Below are 19,123 nucleotides of genomic sequence, written 5' to 3'. Positions count from 1 at the left end.
GGTCGAATTGTTCTGGCCCTGCTCCCGGAAGCCGACCAACCTCAAACTCGTCCCAGGCGTAGGCATCGTAGGCATGCAAGGCCCCAGATATTTCGAACACGTGTCACCCTTTTTGGAATGCCCGATGATGAGGTTTTAAGATGCTACCGTCTACCTCCCAAAATCAATAGACACTCTCTCATTAATAGAAAGTGATCTTGAGCGGCAAATTGACAGTCCAACAGCAATACCACCACTTACGCAATTTATGGCGGTGTTACATTTCTGTGCCTCAGGATCGTTTCAAACAACGGTGGGAATAGTGGCGGGCATCTCCCAATCCTCCTTTTCCCGGATCCTGAGGGCAGTGATGGAGGCACTTTTCAAGCACCTCCATCATTTTATTAAAATGCCTTTGGATATGGGTGCCCTTAGTGTGGCCAAGGCCAATTTTTACCAAATAGCTGGCTTCCCACACATCATAGGGGTTGTGGATGGTACTCACATACCACTTCAGCCTCCAGCACGGCTGGAGGCAATATTTAGAAACTGTAAACACTATCACTCCCTGAATGTAATGGTGGTATGTGATGCCTCCCTCCAGATCCTGTCCCTGAATGCTAAATTACCAGGAAGTGCACATGACTCCTTCGTCATCCGGCAATCAGGGATATGGCAGAAATTAACCAACCTACAAGCTGGTGATGCGTGGCTTCTGGGTAAGTGGAGACCTTTAGTACATAACAATGTTAAGCTTGATACACAGTGTTCCTGATGTTGTCTATTATTTTTCACAGGAGACAGTGGATACCCTTGCATGTCCTGGCTGCTCACTCCTTATTTGGCTCCCACACCAGGGCCACAAAGTGCGTATAATTCCGCACTTACAGCCACCAGGCAAGTGGTGGAGCGCTGTATCGGCCTTTTAAAAGGCCGATTCCGATGCATCCACCGCTCTGGTGGCGAGCTCATGTATGTGCCGGATATGGTGTCGAAAATTGTGGTCCTGTGTGGGATATTTCACAACATTGCCATAAGGAGTGGTGTCCCAATGCAGCCAGAGGATGCCTTACCTGAGGATGGCCCCCCCGAGGTTGGTCGGAGGTCAGTATGTGGGGGGGCCATACGCGATGATGTGGTGGCCAGATTTTTTAGGTAAGTTGTAACAAAACTACAGTGTTTATACCTAATGTGTTTGTGTTTGTTTGCGAACATCTAATTTTGTGTTTTTTTATCACCATCTTCTGTTTGTTCACATAATCTTTGGCACTCCAACGCTCACTACTTCCTGCTACCCTTACCAAACCTGGATCTGGTCCTTTTGGGCATATATTCTGGAACCCATATCGCAACTCCATGTTTGTGGAATCATGTTGGCATGGTCCTTCGTCAACCAGTTCTTGATTGTTTTTTTTTTTTTAATTAGTTCTTGGTATGTGTTGTATTTGAATTTATCACTGTGTTCTTTTTTTGGGAGTGACCACTTTGTTTTCTCTGTTATGTTGTGAATAAATGTTTGGAGAGTGAAATGGTCTTCCTTTTTTGGGACGTTAACAGCAAGTGTAACCAGGTTAACACAAGTTACATTTGACTAAGGGGTAATCCAGTACTGACGCCAGTTGAGCTAAACTGAAATATGTTTTCAGCTTCCCAACCCACACCAAAAGGAAGCCTGTCCCAACCTTTGGATTTGTAAGATTGGCCTAAGCAGCTTGCGCACCAACTAGGAACCTGTAAAATATAGAAATATCTAATTGACACTACACCCAAAAAGGGAAATGACATTGTTACTGTTATGTGTTTCTTGTGTCTGTTTTACATACAAAGACAAAACTCAATCTAACTTTTAAAAAAGGGAAATCCTTGCAGGAACAGTCTACTTATGTCAGGCTAAACTATCTTTGTTTTGGATTTAAAAAATGAGCCAGAACGTATATTTGTAAGAAAATATTTATTTGGAAAATGTAACAAAAATAAAAAAACTACTGGCGAAGGAGGCCAGACAGCCGGTCGAGGGCCACAAGAATGCCAATGACATGTTGGCGCATCTGGCCAACACAATCTGCCACCTCTTGCCGACGCCTCTGTTCCTCTGTGGGTGAGAAAAGTGTGTGGATTAATACAACAATAGGGAATCCACATTAAAAAAACAAAAACACAACGAAATCAATCCTAAACCTAAAAAAAAAAAAAAAAAAAAAAGGGGGTGCTGCCAAAAATACAAGGCCTATGTACAAATTCCCACAGGTGTGATATGTGTATGTTGAAATCAGCAGGAAGAGGTAAAGGCAAACTGCTAAATCACCAAAAGTCAAGCCACAAAAACACGAATAAAGGCACGACACATGATTACATACAAACAGTTTGTGCTTTAAAAAAAAAAAAAATAAAAACATACCGGGAGCCAAAACGAGAGCTCCGGAAATCCCTCCATGATCCTCCTCGGAGGATCCGTCATTCCCCAAAGAACGGGGAGGAGTTATGATGGACTCCGGGGAGGGGGTAATTGGAAGAGGGGTGGGTGGAGGAGAGGGGGAAGTGGGACGGAGGGGAAGGAGGCCCGACAGTTCCGGGAGAGGGTCTGGGAAGGATGGGGAGGAGTGGGGAATAGGGGAAAGATTTGGGGTGGAGTGTTGGCTGGGGGTTGGGGATAGTGGCCGGGAACGGCGTCTGGACGGACGGTGACGGCGGAGTCTTGGCTGTCCCCCTAAAATATGTAAAAGAAATTGCGGTTAGTTTCTGGACAAATCCGGGGACCAAAACTAAATAAAAAACACAACCAAAAAAAAAAGCCAAATAGGAGTAGAATGAATAAATCAGAAATAGAGGGAAAACATGGCCATGCAGATATGAGTACAAATAATAAATAGGACAGACAGGAAAACATGCAGACGCAGATATGAGTACAAATAATAAATAGGACAGACAGGAAAACATGCAGACGCAGATATGAGTACAAATAATAAATAGGATAGACAGGAAAACATGCAGACGCAGATATGAGTACAAATAATAAATAGGACAGACAGGAAAACATGCAGATGCAGATATGAGTACAAATAATAAATAGGACAGACAGGAAAACATGCACACGCAGATATGAGTACAAATAATAAATAGGACAGACAGGAAAACATGCACACGCAGTTTGCCCCACAAACACAAACATGAAAACCACAATACATAACACTTACTTTCCTCTATCTGCATGCGAAAGCATGCCAGCAAGCGGGGCGTTCGCAGTTGCAGGTCGTACCACCTGCGCTCCAGCTGCCCTATGTTGCGGCGTGACCCAAAGGACCGCAGGCGGGCCCGTGCCTCCGCATACACGGAGCGCTTCTGCCGGTTGGTGATGGGTGGAGGCTGGCTGGTGATCCGGCGATCCATCACCTCCGTAAGCACCAGCAGCTCGCGCCTGGTGAATGCGGAGGCTCTCATGATGGCAATGGTGTTTTTCTTAAAAATCATTTTTGATAAAGTGGGCAAAAAATTTCTGATTGGCTAATGTATTTTGGAAATTAACAGGAGCAATTTTATTGGTTAGTGTATGAGTCATGTGTTCGACAGGGCCAGAAATCTCTGGAGAGTTATGATAGGCTTGATGCAGTGACATGCGTAAGCAAATTTAAATAAAGAAATTAACCCCGGGAAATATGCGGGGATCCACAGCAATAGAACAATTGTTTAATTGTGGTTCACATGTTTTTTGAACAATAAAAGCGAATGTTTCATCCGTACGTATTCTGCGGGTAAACACAAACACGGACAAGAGTAAAGTTTCTTGCCTTGTGTTGAAAAAAAAAAAACAATTAAGCTAATTGATACATTGATTGGCATGATACGATTGATGGAGGTAGGCAGAATAAAGGAGCAGGTAATCGACATCTGACAAGGCCACTTCCTGTTTATACTTGTGCGTGCGTTCCCTTCAAGCCATTTCGGGGATGTACGCTCGCTATTTCGTACGCTCGTTAGTTAGAGGAGGGGTCGTCAGAGTTTAGGGAGGACTTTTAGATGCGAACGAAAAAACGAGCGAGCCATTGAATTTAAATATTTTTGTACGTACGCCTAACGTACGTGCGCCCGCTTGCGAGTGGGTCTGAATCAGGGCCAAAGTTATAAACACATTTTTAAGTGTGTAAATACTCTTATTTATGTTTTTTTTTCAAAGTGTATAAATACCATTACCCAAACCCAAAATGTAATGTTTTTCAGAAGGGGGTCTATTTACTAAGCAGTGTTATTGTAGACAAAGTGTGTGCCCCCTTTTCGCCATATTCAAATCCAAAAGGCATGAAAACACAACCGTGAACCATGCAAAAAGTGCTGTCAGAATGGGTGAAATCAGCCTGACACCCCCAACTAGATGCACTAACATTGGGGATCAATGTAGATGCCCCCGAATAGGCCTAATCAAGCTATTTGGGGTACTTAAGTACTGGCAATTGCCTCTAATTAGCGCTTTTAAAGAAGTGCTGAAGAATCGCATTAAGCAGTTTTTTTTTGTAAAAATAAGTTGTCCTATCAAATTTGTGGTACTTGAAACTATGTGCAAACATGTGGTAAAGTCGCTAAAGTGACGTTTTATAAAGTGATAAAAACGTACCTCAAGCAGACATCTGCAATCCAAAAAACACCTTAGCCATACTTGCAGACCACCCAAAAGTCTATTTTGTTAGTTTTCAAGTTTGTACCCCCACTTTGCACTTTGTCGCCCCCATTTTCAAAGTACTTTTTTGGGGTATTAATATTATTTTTTAGGGTTTTTTGATGCAGTTATCCTTTTGGGGGCTGTTCCAAGGGTGCTGAGTGAATTCCCCACCCTTGCACCCCAAATTAGCAATTTTGCACTTTTTCTCTCAAACTATTCCGATGCAAATCATTTTTGCCTATTACATTGCCTTGCGTTTTCGCGTACGCAAAAACTATTTTGTTTTGAATATGGAGATGTTTCCGCATGGAGAAAAGTCACAATCGGCGATACTTTTTCGTGGATTCCAACTTTTCGCCGCTAGTTAAAACGGAGTGCATTTTATATGCAGGAGGTAAAATTAAACATGAGCTCACCTGGAGCGATGGTACCGCTGACCCCAGTAGGGAAGAATCAGCCTAAGCCATGTATTGGGGAGGGAAAGCACCTGAAGCTCCATAGACAGATGGTGACTGCAACCGTTCTTTCCCACCAATCGCCAAAGCTGACTCCACTTAGAAATCGAAAAAACAGGGAGGGTGGCCGGGGAACAAACCAAAGGAAGATGACCTAAAATGGCTGCTAGAACAATCTTCCTGAAATGTCCCTGAAATGTCCCTGAAGGGAAGTCTTAGGGGTTGCTATGATATAGTTAAGTCTACTTAAATAGAGGCTGCACTTTGAACTGCTGAATAGTCTTTACGCAGTGTGCCAGTTGCTGTCTGTCACCCATCCGTGCCCCCAGGTCTGCTACCAGACCGGCTATTACCTCTGCTCCTGTCACTCACAGAGAACTTCCTCCACAGATACTACGGCTCCAGACTGTCTGAGGTCTAGGGGGCTGTTCAGGGGTTAATAGGATATGACATTCTCTGCATATCAGAGGTGTCCAGCGGCTTTTCCAAAGCACATATACTGCCTCTGGACCATAACCTCAGGACTCCCTGGAATGGCCGCCCTCAGAACGCATCCTGACAGCATGTATCTGCCCTGACCAACCACTGCCTCCAACTGTCACATCTCTGACCACCTGACACTGCTCATGTGACCTCCCCCTGACCTGCTGCAGAGACTGCTGGGAATTGTGGGCAGTCTGTGAAATGACAAATTCATGCAATGTCTTACATAATACCTCACATAGCAGAGTATTACACCATCAGTCGCCCCATGCTGGGTACAGAATCTCCTTCAGAGTATGGCCTCCAAAATGAGTGATTAAGCTTCTGAGTTTGCAATTATTTCTGTGAGACTCCAATAATACTCCCATGGATGGCACTACTCCATATGTCTAAATAGCTACAGTACCTCACAGTCACTGCCCAGGAACACTCAATACATTTTCAATACATTTCAGACTCCATGCATCTGGGTAAGAAACTCTAGACAGCGGGAAGACGATGAGTTCTGTTTTGGCCATGTTAACTTTGAGACACTGTGAGGATATCCAGGAGAAGATAGGGGAGAGGCAACTGGACAGAGGAAGAAGAGGGGGGAAGGGGAGATATTAGGAGAGGATAGGTGATCCTGGAGGCTGAAGAAACTGATAAGTTCATCCAGGGAGGAGGTGCACAGAGAAATAAGCAGAGGGGCAAAGAAAAATTGATGGGGGAAAGAGGAGCAAGATGTATGCGTAGTAGGAGAGGATGATGAACATTGTCAAAGGCTGCAAAGAGGTCCAGGATTTGGTCAAGTAAAGATCATTGGTGACTTTGTTTAAGGCACTTTCAGGGGAGTGGGGGAGACGAAAGCCAGATTAGAGAAGGTTGAGGTGGGTGTTGTCAGAAAGGTAGCTGGTGAGATGATTGTAGACAAGCTGCTCAAGTATTTTGGAGGTAAAGGGAAGAAGACAAATCAGGTTGTAGTTTGAGAGTGAATTGGGGTAAAGATTGGATTTTTTAAGAATGGGAGAGATAAGAGCATGTTAAAGGATGAAGAGAAGATGCCAGTGGAAAAGGATAGATTAGGTGGAGGTGAGGGTGTGGTGGTAGATAGAAGCTGCCTGGTTTGGGCAGGCCATGCAGGGGGCTCAAACTCACAGTCTCATGTACTGTATTCAAACACTTAAAACTTAAGCAATTTGCTACTTGGCAGCAAGACAAGTATTTATGTTGGCCTGCAATGGCTCTGCATTGCAGGCTTTAGCATATTTTCACAGCATTTCTGCATTCATATTTGCAGCCGTGAGCGCAATAGTTATCTGTGCTGAATCAGACCCAAAATTAGGTGGTCTTACACTCTTCCGAACATTGCTATTCTGATTCGGATCCGAGTCCGGCTATGGTTTTCCCGCCTTACAAGGATTCAAAAACGAGGCAAAAAGTCCTCAATCCTGTGTCAGTTTCTCTCAGGTTTTGGATTGTATATAAGCCCCTCTCTGTGGTGATTGGTGCCATTTCCTTGCTGAGTCCCGGGCAGTGCTATGCTGTGTTTTCCAATCCAGGGGTGTGCAGAGTTGTCCTGTGCTCTGTCCAGCAGGGGGATGTGTTGCCCATCCAGGAGTGTGCAGTGGTGTGCTGTGCTCCGTCAAAGGGTTTTTTTTCAGCAGGACAGCAGAGCTCAGGGCGTAGGCCACTACCCGGACACTGCTCTGACAGTCAGTCAAAGCAGGACAGCCCCTAATACAAACCCTACCTAAAGCCAGCCGCAGTGAGTGTTTGAGCAGCTGGCTCAGTCTGCACTAACGCAGCAGGGGTGGGTTGAGCAGAGGGGGAGGGGCAGAGTCAGGTTACACAGCTTTTGGTCCCGGCTGATTTTAATCACCAGGGACATTCTGCTTTGTGTAGCAGAACAGCTGCTGCTTAATTACACTAAGGGGGTTTGCTATCTTATGATCCTGTGTAAGCCCCATTGTAACATAGGACTCTGCTGCACAAGCACACTCGAGGCCACTTTGTAGTTTGTTAATGTGCTCTACACGCATATACCTGACAGCCGGGAAGGTTCCTCTCCACATGACTTCCGGCTGTCAGGTACAGTCAGTGCTGTCACAGCACAGATAAAATTTATCTGGCCACTGCAGCTCCACCTCCGCCTCCACCCATGTCCCAAACCCGCCAGCCTGCAGGCACACCTCTTAACCCTACCCGACCTGTTATGAACCTCTTCCATCCAGAATGTTCCTGATTGACTACAAGCCCCTCCATCTACTGTGGGGCCCAGAGCTAACTCTTGGCAATTAGCTGACTGGCGGCATGCACTGGTGTGTATCATCAAATGACACACAATGCCCCCCTACAAATAGCTAAAACAAGATTAATGAGGAGTATGAGGACTCAAGCGACAAGTACCTCATTCCCAGAGCCCTCCGTTGGTATCCATGCACATACTTGCCGCCACTGCACATGAGGAAACAGGCAGGTGTGCTGATTGGAGCACCTCCCCCTCATACAGAACCACTTTTGAAAAGCTGATGAGAGGAGCTCCTCACCGTCTGAGCAAGAGATCCCTCTGATGTCCACTGTCAAGGTCAGTAGCATCACTGAGTAAGTTTTAATCAAAAACATACTGCTGGGTCTGCTTACAATTCAGCTAAAGGGTCAATTCATTGAATAATCATATCTTGATCTGTGACACAGCTTATATTTGTACAATTGCATTGGTGGATTTCATATGCTGCGCATAAAGGGCCTGATTCAGATATGGACAGAGTTGCACTACCACAATGAAGCGGCTGTGCAATACCGTCCAGGTAAAATACAAATGAAGTAGCAGGAATCTGTAGGAAATGGACTTCTTCTGCAAGCAGTTGCCATCCCAGTGCAGCATCCGTAGATGCTGCCTCAGATCACCATCGTGACTATCCATTGCGATGGCCACTGCCCCTGACCAGGTTGCGTAAGCTGAAGCTTATGCAGCATGACCATTGGAACAGGATAGTCGGATCTAGGAAGTTTGCTTCTGATGACACAGACCCTGGGGTTGACATAGCTACAAAATGGGGCAACACGCTCCCAATATGTAGAAAGGTCCTGGTGTTCTCCAAATTGCCACAGCAGATCCAAAACATCTCATTTGTACATAAACCATCAGATTTACATACTAAAGGCAGTGTATGACCTGTCTATAGCGTTCATTGACAGTCTATAGGTAGTGAGAAGTGCAGGGAGTGAGAGAGGGAAGGAGAGAGTAAGAGGTGCAAGGGATGAAAAAAGGAAGCAAGCAGAGAAAGAGATGCAGGAGGTTACAAAGAGAGGGGAGGAAGTGAGATGCAGAGGCGAGAAAGGAAAGGACATAGTGAGAGGTGCAAAGTGTGAGAGATAGATGAATGACACATCCCCATTTTGAGTGGCCACACCCCTCACAAAATGTAGCAACACCCATCATGACACATGACAATGCCCATTTTCCATTACACACACAGTGTATCTCCATAACCTCACTTCAAAATTCCCACTTCAACCACTGGCAGGTGCGACACTGGCATCACTCCCGTCGGTGGAAAGGCCCAAGGACAGTTCCATCTTGCACCACTTTTCTTTGCATGATGTGCTGTTTGGGGCATTGCTGAGTGTATTTTTGTGTAGATGATAAACATTATTGCTATAGTTTATAAAAATGCCATCCTGTCAGCCACTGCAGTGCCATTCTCTTTCCTACTTCCACAGCTGCCAACATTTTTGACATGTGGTTGCTGAATGCCAAAAAGGCCATAAATGTTTATGGCCACAGACAGCATCTCCTGCATGCCCCTTTCATTTAAAAAAAAAATGTGGAACCACCAAAGAGCTTAACTGACTGATGTAAATGATTAAAATATTTTTTGTAAATGCCTCCCATTTTCCCTCATAAATTTGCTTTGGAATCTAAGAAAATTAAACTTACAGTACTACGAATCAAACCTTCCTTTTCCTGCCTTCAATTACATAGATACTCCAACTTCCTCAGGCCTCCTCGTTAATAAAAACATTTGTTTCCTGATGTGCCACATTGAAAGTTGAACTGCCACAGCCGCTGAAATCTTCAACATGCAGTTGCTGAATGCCGAAAATGTCCAGAAATGTTTATGGAAACAGACAGCATCTCCTGAATGTTCCTTTAATTGTAAAAAATATTCTGAACCACCAAGTTGATTTTGTGTGCAAAACATGGGACATATTGTTCACCCATGCTTTCCCCTTCTCCCTCATAAATTTGCTTTGGAAACAAAAAAATAAAGGATATTTACTACGAATCAACCCTTCCTTTCCATGCCTTCAACTACATACATACTCCATCTCCCTCAGGCCTCTTGATTAATAAAAACATTTAAACCTGATGTGCCATGTTGGAAGTCACACTGCCAAAACCGCTTACATCTTCATGTGGTTGATGAATCCCAAAAATGTCCAGAGATTTTTTATGGCCATAGACAGCATCCCCTTTATGGCCCTTTCATATTTTAAAAAAAATCTGAACCACCAAGTTGATGGGGTGGGCAAAACATGGTAGATCTTCAAATTGACCTCATTTTTTTATTTGTCCCTTTCCCCCCAAAACCCAAATGGTTGCCCTAGGAAGCTGGTGGATTGATAGGTTGTTGTAAATAATGGTTAAGTTCAAAAAATGCCTGCCTCCTTTATATGCAGGTCACTCTAGGTGGAATAACTGGATAATGTAGAATGATGGTGGGTGTCATGCGAAAGACCAGAAATATGAGCAGCAGCACAGAACATCTTCCTGTCAGGATGTCTGCAATAAAGTTCAAATATGTTTATTACAAAAATTAGTTGTGTATATTGGTCACATACATACATATTTACATGTTACATACAGAGCATAAAGCAGGCTGAGGTAATCTGAGGCATACCAGCTGTTGTTGACAAACTTCCAGTAGGCCTGGCAAACAGCATGAATGCTTAGATTTGTAGTTTAGCTGGAGAACTACAGGCTGCTTTCCTCTAATGTAAACAGCAAGTCTTGGTCCCATTATCCCCAACAAATTCTGTGAGCACAATGTAAGTGTCTGTTTACAGTGTGTACTATTAGCAGCACCTCCACAACCAAGGCCACCGCATTTTTATTAGATGTATAAAAAACCTCCTCCAGATCAAAAATGTCTTTCAGGAACTGAAGAACTTGATCCTACATTGATCCTCTCTCATAAATTTTCTTCAGAATCAAAACATTAAAATGAATACATTTGCAAACTAATCAATCCTTCCGTCCCTTCCCTGTCTTCAACTAAAAAATATACTTCATATCCCTCAGTCCTCTGTCCTAGTTCTTGATTAATGAAAACATTATTGGTTTTTAAACTTCCTATGAGGTCGTATATTTTATTAATCTGTCATCCTGTTTACCACTGCAGTGCCACTCTGTGCCATGTTGTAAGCTGAACTGCCACATATTTTTGACACCCTCTGCTGTCGCTTAGCTTAGTCAGCCAGCTAGCTGGATGCAACTTGTTGACCTAAACTGGATGAAATCAATATTGTGAACTGTGAGGTGTTTAAAATTGACTGGAAATGACTGGAAATAAATGTTATTGATGTTAATAATACTATAGGAACAAAAACAGGCCCAAATGATGTGATTTCAGCTGTTTTTATGATTTTTTTAGAAAAATAATACAGATCCAAAACCAAAAACAAAACACAGAAGGGCAGTTTTGGCAAATCCAGATCAAAAACACGAAGGAGATACAGATCCAAAATCAAAACCAAAACATGGTGTTGACACACATCTCTAATCAGAACAGATTGGGAATCAAAATGAGGCACTGAAGCTGTGAATGATCCTGCCCTGCAATAGATGCAGGCACTTGCTGGAGGAGATTGCAATCAGATGTTACATGAGCATGCATTGCTAGAGAAATAACTGAACACATTGATAAATTTTGGGTTGACACCCTGCAGGTGATGGGTGGTATACACAGTATAGGTTGCATACTCTGCAGGTTAAGAGTGGTAGTGATGGATATGCAAATAATTAGCAGCCTGCGATCAGCACAGGACAGCAGTGGATATCTGTACAGGTTTTGCAAACTGGAGATCAATAGCAGTTTGGAAACTACACAGGACACCAGTCGTTATCTGCACAGGCTTAACAAGCTGGAGGTAATTAACTATCTAGGAACTGTTAAACAGCCTGGAGATGATTAGCAGTATGGAATCTGCAATGGTTTGCCAACAGATAGGAGCTAGGAAAAGCTGTAGCTGGAAACAGGAAACGATGAGCTCAGAACTCACAACATGGTAGATACAGCAAACAACCAGGAATCAGAAAACAAAGCTGCTACTGGAACCAGAAATTGGTAATGCCAATGAGCGGATGCGGATAGGATGCTCTGATCAGTCATTAGTGACTCTGATCAGGTGGAAACTAATCTCTTTGTGATTGGGAATAACTGGAGTTAGGTGATTAGTCCAACATGGTGACACCTATGCAACTCAAAAATCAGAAATAGGTGCCAAGTCATCAACAGCTTACCAGTGTCATGACCAGGGTTGTCCAGCATAGGGGACAACAGGTATTACCTGTGAGGGCACTGTGGCATGGTCCTTCCGGCGGAGGAGCTGGTGTCTAGTGGCAGGCGTTGACTGTGCGAGGTGTTCCGCAGGCACTGTGTCATTCTGGTTGAGGTAAGTCTGGTGGTATTTCCATTTTGTTCTGGCATGGGCGCCACCATCTTTTTTCTGATCATGTGACTTAGTTGCTCCAATCCTGGCATGTCACATGCACTCTCCGACCATTCACGACCCTGCACTGATACTTAAGGGAGTTCAGAACTCCCCATAGTTGCCAGTGCAACATGTTTCACAGCGCATGCTGTGAGAGAGTTCCTGTGCTCCTGAGACCTGTCTGTTCCATGCTCGCCTGTGCTCTTGCTGGATCCCAGCTTACAAGCAGCATGCATCACTCTGCCTGCTCCCAGTCTCCTGCTGGAACCACCCTTCACCTTCTATTAACCCTCTCCCTGCCAAAAGACGTGAGAGTGCAGTTAACCCTGTACCCACACTGCCTCCACTTACCTAGCTCTCTGCAGCTAATCCAGTTTGTACACTGAGCCATCTCAGTGCTACTCATCAGTTATTCAACTACTCCATAACCTCTCTGGATTTCATCACACCAGTATCAATTTGTAACCTGATATCCTGTCTGCAGCCTCGCAGTAACCATTTGGATTACAAAGACTTTTTATTATTTCTGTCACTACCTGGACGTTACCCACTTTGCTTCACTTCAGTTTCTAGTCATCACCTCCCCATTTATATTCAGGACTTTATATTATCAGTGTACATGTCTTCAAGTTCACCCATTAAAAAAAACACTTTTCAGTTTAAGGGGTCTATGTACTAAGCAGTGATAAGTGACAGAGTGAAAAGTGATAAGTCTGTGATAAGTGCCAGCCAATCAGCTCCCAACTGTCATCTCACAGGCTGTGTTTGAAAAATCACAGTTGGGAACTGATTGGCTGGCACTTATCACAGACTTATCACTTTTCACTCTGTCACTTATCACTGCTTAATACATAGACCCCTAAGTCTGTTCAGGTGTCTGCTCCTGTTACTACCCGGGTCCACAACGAACTCAGATCCTAACAACCAGGCTCAATTACTATAGTGGTGACCAGTGACGGTTCTAGGGGTGGGCTAACAGGGCAGTCGCCCATAGTGCCGGCCCCTAGAGGGCGCCACTGAGTCCCCAAGTGAAAAAAATATCCCACAAAAAAAAAACACGCTGGTCCCCCCCGCTAGCCACCGCAGGGAGGCTCCATTTGCTGGGCGACTGCTGATATTTGTTATCAGAGGGCACACGGCTCCCTCCCTGCAGTGGCAGCTGAAAGCTAGAGCTCTGGCTTCTGGCAGAGAGCACTATGGGAAGGACGTGATGACGTCTCTCCCATAGATGCGAGGAGCCAGAGCTCACTCCTGAGCTCTGGCTCCAGCAGAGAGCACGATGGGAGGGACATCATGACATCATGACGTCTCTCCCATAGATCCGTGGAGCCGCGGTCGGACGGGACAGCAGCGGAAGCAGGAACGGGGTTAAAGCTAAGTATTGTTTTTTTTTCTCCAGATGTACCAGCACTGTGGGCACGACTAATGGGGCATTACTACTGGGGGCATGATTATAGGGGCATTACTACTAGGGGGCATAACTATATGGGGCATTACTACTGGGGGGTACTACCACTGGGGGTACTAGTAATGTGGGCATTACTACTGGGAGCACTACTATAGGGGGCATTACTACTGGGGCATTACTACAGTGGGCACTACTATAGGGGGCAATACTAATGGGAGCATTACTAATGGGGGCACTATTATAGGGGGCATTACTAATGGGAGCATTACTAATGGGGGCATCACTACTGTGGGCACTACTATAGGGGGCATTACTGATAGGGGATTACTACTGTGGAGCATTACTAATGGGGCATTACTACTGTGGGCACTACTATAGGGGGCATTACTAATTTGGGGGATTACTACTTGGGAGCATCACTAATGGGGCATTACTACTGTGGGCACTACTATAGGGGGCAATACTAATGGGGGGATTACTACTGGGGAGAATTACTACTGGGGGAACTACTATAGGGGGCATTAATACTCGGGGAGTGCAGAGGAACGTCATCTAAAAAAGTTATTTCTTTCTTTCTTTCTTTTTTTTTTTTGGGGGGGGCGCAACTGGGAACTTTCGTCCTGAGCTCCACAATGTCTAGAACCGACCCTGGTGGTGACACTGGCGAGATGCAGGGGTCAGGAGTGAGAAGAATTACGCTGTTGTGAGATGGTGAGGATGGTGGTGACATGGCGCACATTGTTATCAGGTGCAGGGGGGCTGTGGTGAGATGAAATTGCTACTGTGCAAAGCCGGGGCAGGTCACTAGTATAAAATATTTTACATCATTGTTTAAGTGACTGGTGTTTTCTATTTCATGATTGTGATGATGTAATAGTATAATAATGTTGTGACCCTTTTCTAGTGTGAAGAAAGGACTCTCTAATCCAGATGCAGAGGAATTAAAGGACCTGCTCTACGAGGCCAAAGAGCTGACAGGTAAGCACATGATTAGACTAGTAAATATATTATTATTATTAATATTATTATTGTTATTATATTATTCAGCTCAAACTAAAAGTAAAATATTAAAAAAAGTATATACATATATGACATAGGGCCTGATTCATTACAGATCACAACTGCGATTGTAGCTGCGATTATGCACACAGTCTCACTTAGAAAATATGCTAATATCTGCGATCGCTATGCCGTCACAGCCTAACATAAGGATGCCCACTTCCCTCTACTCACATCTGTAATACTTTGCAAGTCTGCAAGACCATCGGTAACATCGGAGCCTCACGCACACCTGCACAAGGACAGACCTTATTCAGAGATTGCTAACCTTCCAGTACACAGTGAGAGCTCAGGTTGCTTATGCCATCGCAATGGCTAATTTATGTACGCCCCTGTAACAGCGTTCAAATGCACTGACACACCAGCATTTCACTGACCACCCCCTTGTCAACACCCCCAAATGCTCACTTCCTGTCAATCGCTCTGTGATTGGTCTGCAATTGGTCAGCGTGAATACTGCGATCGCAGTGCAGCATGAGCAGAACGCAAAAATCAGCCATCTGCTAGTGCAAACGGATTGATCTATCCATTATCAGACCACACTATCCATGAAATGAGCATTTCAAGGTGGTAACTCTCTACCATGCAATCACATGGAATTTTTTCGTCTCATGCCATTGGGTGTATTATCATTGTGTCACCTGGCTTCCATGCAGACACAACATTGGATGCCTGTTTCAAATGAATCCTTTACACCCATCATGGAATGGGTACAAGTCCAGATAGAAATTATGACAGCTCTGGACATAAGTACAGGACTGAATTAACAATATGGTGGTTGGAGCTACAGCTCCAGGCCTCCGAATGAAAATAAGCCCACAGGACCCACTGCAGTGCAGACAGGAAAATAAAACTTTTTACTGTCACCACCAGTCTGAAGCCTCATCCTTTCTATTGGCTGCCGGAATCAATGCCCAATCTGCCCTGTCCGCCTAATGCCCTGTCTGAAATGTCCATCCTGTGTTGCATCCCCAACTAATGCTCAGCTCCGCCCCCAACATTGTATACCAGATATATGTTGCCTGAATCTCCGTCCACAGGTCTTCTGAAGGACTGCCCAGTGTGTGGACAGTCCTATATATTGTGACAAAAATCACATATACCGGGCAAAATCCAACAGAAGCTTTATTTCCTCACCACAGGCAGCTATACAGGACATTGCAGTTTCGCAGGCAAGATGTTAGAAGCTGGTGCACATATTCTTCCAAACAGTAATAAAATTATTTTAGTGGACTCACAGGTCCAGGATCCCTAACACTAGTCACCCCCCAGGGCCTATAACCTGGGCGTCTACTTAACCATCAGGATCAGTTTTACAGTGTCTCTGCAGCTCTTTTACCAGCCTGAAACAGGTGTCTGTAATCAGCTGCCTTCCCAGACTCTGATTGAGGCAATACCTGAACTGGATCCTTCAGTCCTACTGCCTTTGCTCTGCCAAACCTGGGATATCTGGACATTCCACATTCACTTCATGTGGAATTATGCTGACCCTGTCACACTCCTAACTCCTTAGCTTCAACCACCCTCGTGAAGCTAAGAAACTTATAGGCGAGCTACCTGCCTCGCCCACATCTATTTGTGCCATCCGATCAGGCACACAACTCTCTATCTTTTTCCAAAGTTCGCCATTGCACCCTCTTCCTCTTCCTTCTCTAGCTTCACCATAGGGTTGTTTGGAGGATTGGGCCCAACAAATTTTCTGGAAAGGGCATCAGCATTGAGGTGCTGTTTCCCCCGAACGATGCTGCACCTCAAAGTTAAATTGCTGCAAAGACAAAAACCAGCGGGTTACACTTCTTTGTTTGTGTGCATCCACTGTAAGGGGCATGATCTGAGGTAGAGGATGGGTTTCTCTTCCCCTTCTACCACTTGGTAAAGGACTGCCCCCAATCCTGTACCTGAGGCATCTGTCTGCAATATATATTGGTTCTTGAAATCAGGAGCGCTGCAAAAAAGGTTCTGCACAAAAGGTATGCCTCAAATCCTTCCATGCAGCTAGAGCAGGCTGTTTTTGCTTTAGCAGCTTCAGTCAAAGTTATCTGCCAATACCCTTTTGTCAAATCATGAGTGGTGAGATACTAGCTTTTTGCTAGATTCTCCACCAACTGCAAACATCAAATAAGGCAGGAGAAGATCCCAATCTCGCTTTTCTTGTGACACCGTCCTCTTTATCATTTGTTTAAGTGTCTGATTAAAGTGTTCCACTAGGCCAGTGGTTGTCAGTGGCCAGTGGCCAGTGGTGGTGAACCCTGGCACTCCAGCTGCTGTGGAACTACATATCCCAACTGCCATGGTTTTGCTATTAGGAAGTGCTAAAACTGTGGCAGGGCATGCTGGGATATGTAGACCCACAGCAGCTGGAGTGCCAGGATTTGCCACCACTGCATTAGGCCATCCATTTGTTGTGATAGATGGAGGTGGTAATACTATTTACCCTTTACAGTCGACACAAATCTTTAATCAATTTAGATACAAAAGGGGTACCTTTATCTGTCAGCAGGTGTGTATCTTCCTATTGGCCAGGATGGCACTCACCAGGGGCACCCGGCCAAGGGGGGTGGGGGCGCCGGTGGGCCACCTGAACCCGATACTGCCTGTCAAAAGTCTATGCTGCTGATGAGTTAACAAGATGATGAGGGAGGGGAGAGAAGTGGAGGGGGGCGATTACCGCCCGCCCAGTCACCTGTTTAATAACAGTAGTGTCTGTATTAGGTAGGACCGGACAAATCAAAACTGCAGAGTGGCCTCATTTCCAATCCTGCTCCTCACCTCTCAGCAGTCACCTCCAACCCCCCCCACCCACCCCTGCAGTGTGGGCTGCCGCTGTAGCCAGCCCCCTCCACTCCACAGCAGTGTATGCTGCAGCATGCTCGTAGCCCCCAAGCCCCCCCTCCAGTGTGGGTTGTTGTAGCCAGCTCCATCCACTCCACAGCTGCTTCACTGTCGTAGAAGGGGAGGGGGGCACCAGTCCCTTATTTTGCCAGGGGAGCACAGGCCTCTAGATACACCCCTGTCTGTCAGAACCTCTTTTGGTAATCCCAGATGGGTATATAGCATCAATAACTCCTGGGCAATAGTGGTAGATTCATGTTATGTAGCGGGATGGCCACGGGTACCTTGTGGCATAATTTACTACCACTAATATGTATTGATGCCCATGAGCAGATTTTTCCACTAGCACCATCAATCCATATCCAATTCTCTCAAATGGTACAGAAATGACAGGAATGGGAACCAAGAGTGCCCGAAACCCTGGCCAGGGTGCTGTCCATTGACACACTGGACATTCCTGACAATACTTTTTTACTGCTGCATGAATGCTGGGCCAGAAGAATCTTAACTGAATATGCTTTAGAGTTTTCTCCTCCCCCACATGGCCACCCCACAGGTATGTTAGAGCTGCCCTCAACACCAACTGATCGTGTTTCCGGGGAACCAACAATTGGTCTACTCTCTTACCCTGCAAATATGTTACACAATATTACAAATCATTTTTCAATGCAAGGTATGATACACCTTCTGCTGGTAAAGCTGTGATTACTCTACCATTTATCTCTACAACATTTTTAAATGCATTTATCAAGTTCCCATCATTCTGTTGGTCTTGGCCAAACACCTGCTTCTCACTGGCAAAGGAGGGTGTTACAGCCACCAAAATTTGGGACACAGCAGAGCTTGGCTCCAGGGACACCTCTGACATGAACCTTCTGCTATCATCATGTCACGTAACCACCTCTTGTAATAATGGAAAGTCCCAACCTAAGATCAATGGGTAGGGTGTTCCGGTGGCTATTACGGCTACCACCTTCAAAGATCACCCTTTTATCACTATCGGGAGGTGCACTCGGAGGCATTCTTCTACATCCCCATGTACACATATAATTTTTACTGGGGGTAGCACCTGATCAGCCCCAGGTGGAACCAGGTTGGCAGAGATGATGGTCAATTTGTTGCCAGTATCCACTAAGGCCCAGACCTCCTTGCCTTCAAATCACGCTATAAAATGAAACTAGGTGGTTTGCGCTGGGGAAGTGCTTCCAGCACCCAAGCTGACCACTGGTCGAGTTGTTTTTCCAGTAGTGCAGTCCATCGGCTCGCCCTGCTTTGGGCAGTCGCGACGTAAATGACCAGGCTTGGTGCAGTCAAAACACACAGCTGGAGCTGGGTTGTTGGCTTTAACAGCTGAGACCTGGATTCTAGGCTTGGGTACTGGCTGGAACCCTTGCATGGCTTTGTTCAACTTCCCAAAAGTCATGTACCATTCAATCACCACCATTAACTTCTCAAACATTTGAGGATCAGTCTGCAGGGCCCACTGTTGCACTACATGGCTAGTACTCTCAAAGCATGGTCCAAAGCCACCAGCTCTACTATACGCTGAGCACAGTT

At 45.2% G+C, this 19,123-nt stretch overlaps 1 protein-coding gene across 1 annotated transcript in view; it reads left to right on the top strand.

The window, feature by feature from the left end:
- LOC148481851 (uncharacterized) overlaps nucleotides 1–19,123 on the top strand; it is a 63,412-nt gene that overhangs the window by 18,308 nt on the left and 25,981 nt on the right. Inside the window, exon 3 of the mRNA XM_088452927.1 lies at nucleotides 14,580–14,653. Coding sequence (XP_088309053.1) covers nucleotides 14,580–14,653 — 74 coding nt within the window. The remainder of the gene's footprint in view (nucleotides 1–14,579; nucleotides 14,654–19,123) is intronic.

The sequence above is a fragment of the Taudactylus pleione genome, unplaced genomic scaffold (genome assembly GCF_031769625.1).
Source record: "Taudactylus pleione unplaced genomic scaffold, aTauple2 ptg000559l, whole genome shotgun sequence".
Classification (NCBI taxonomy): domain Eukaryota; kingdom Metazoa; phylum Chordata; class Amphibia; order Anura; family Myobatrachidae; genus Taudactylus; species Taudactylus pleione.
This window is presented reverse-complemented; position numbering and strand designations above follow the sequence as displayed.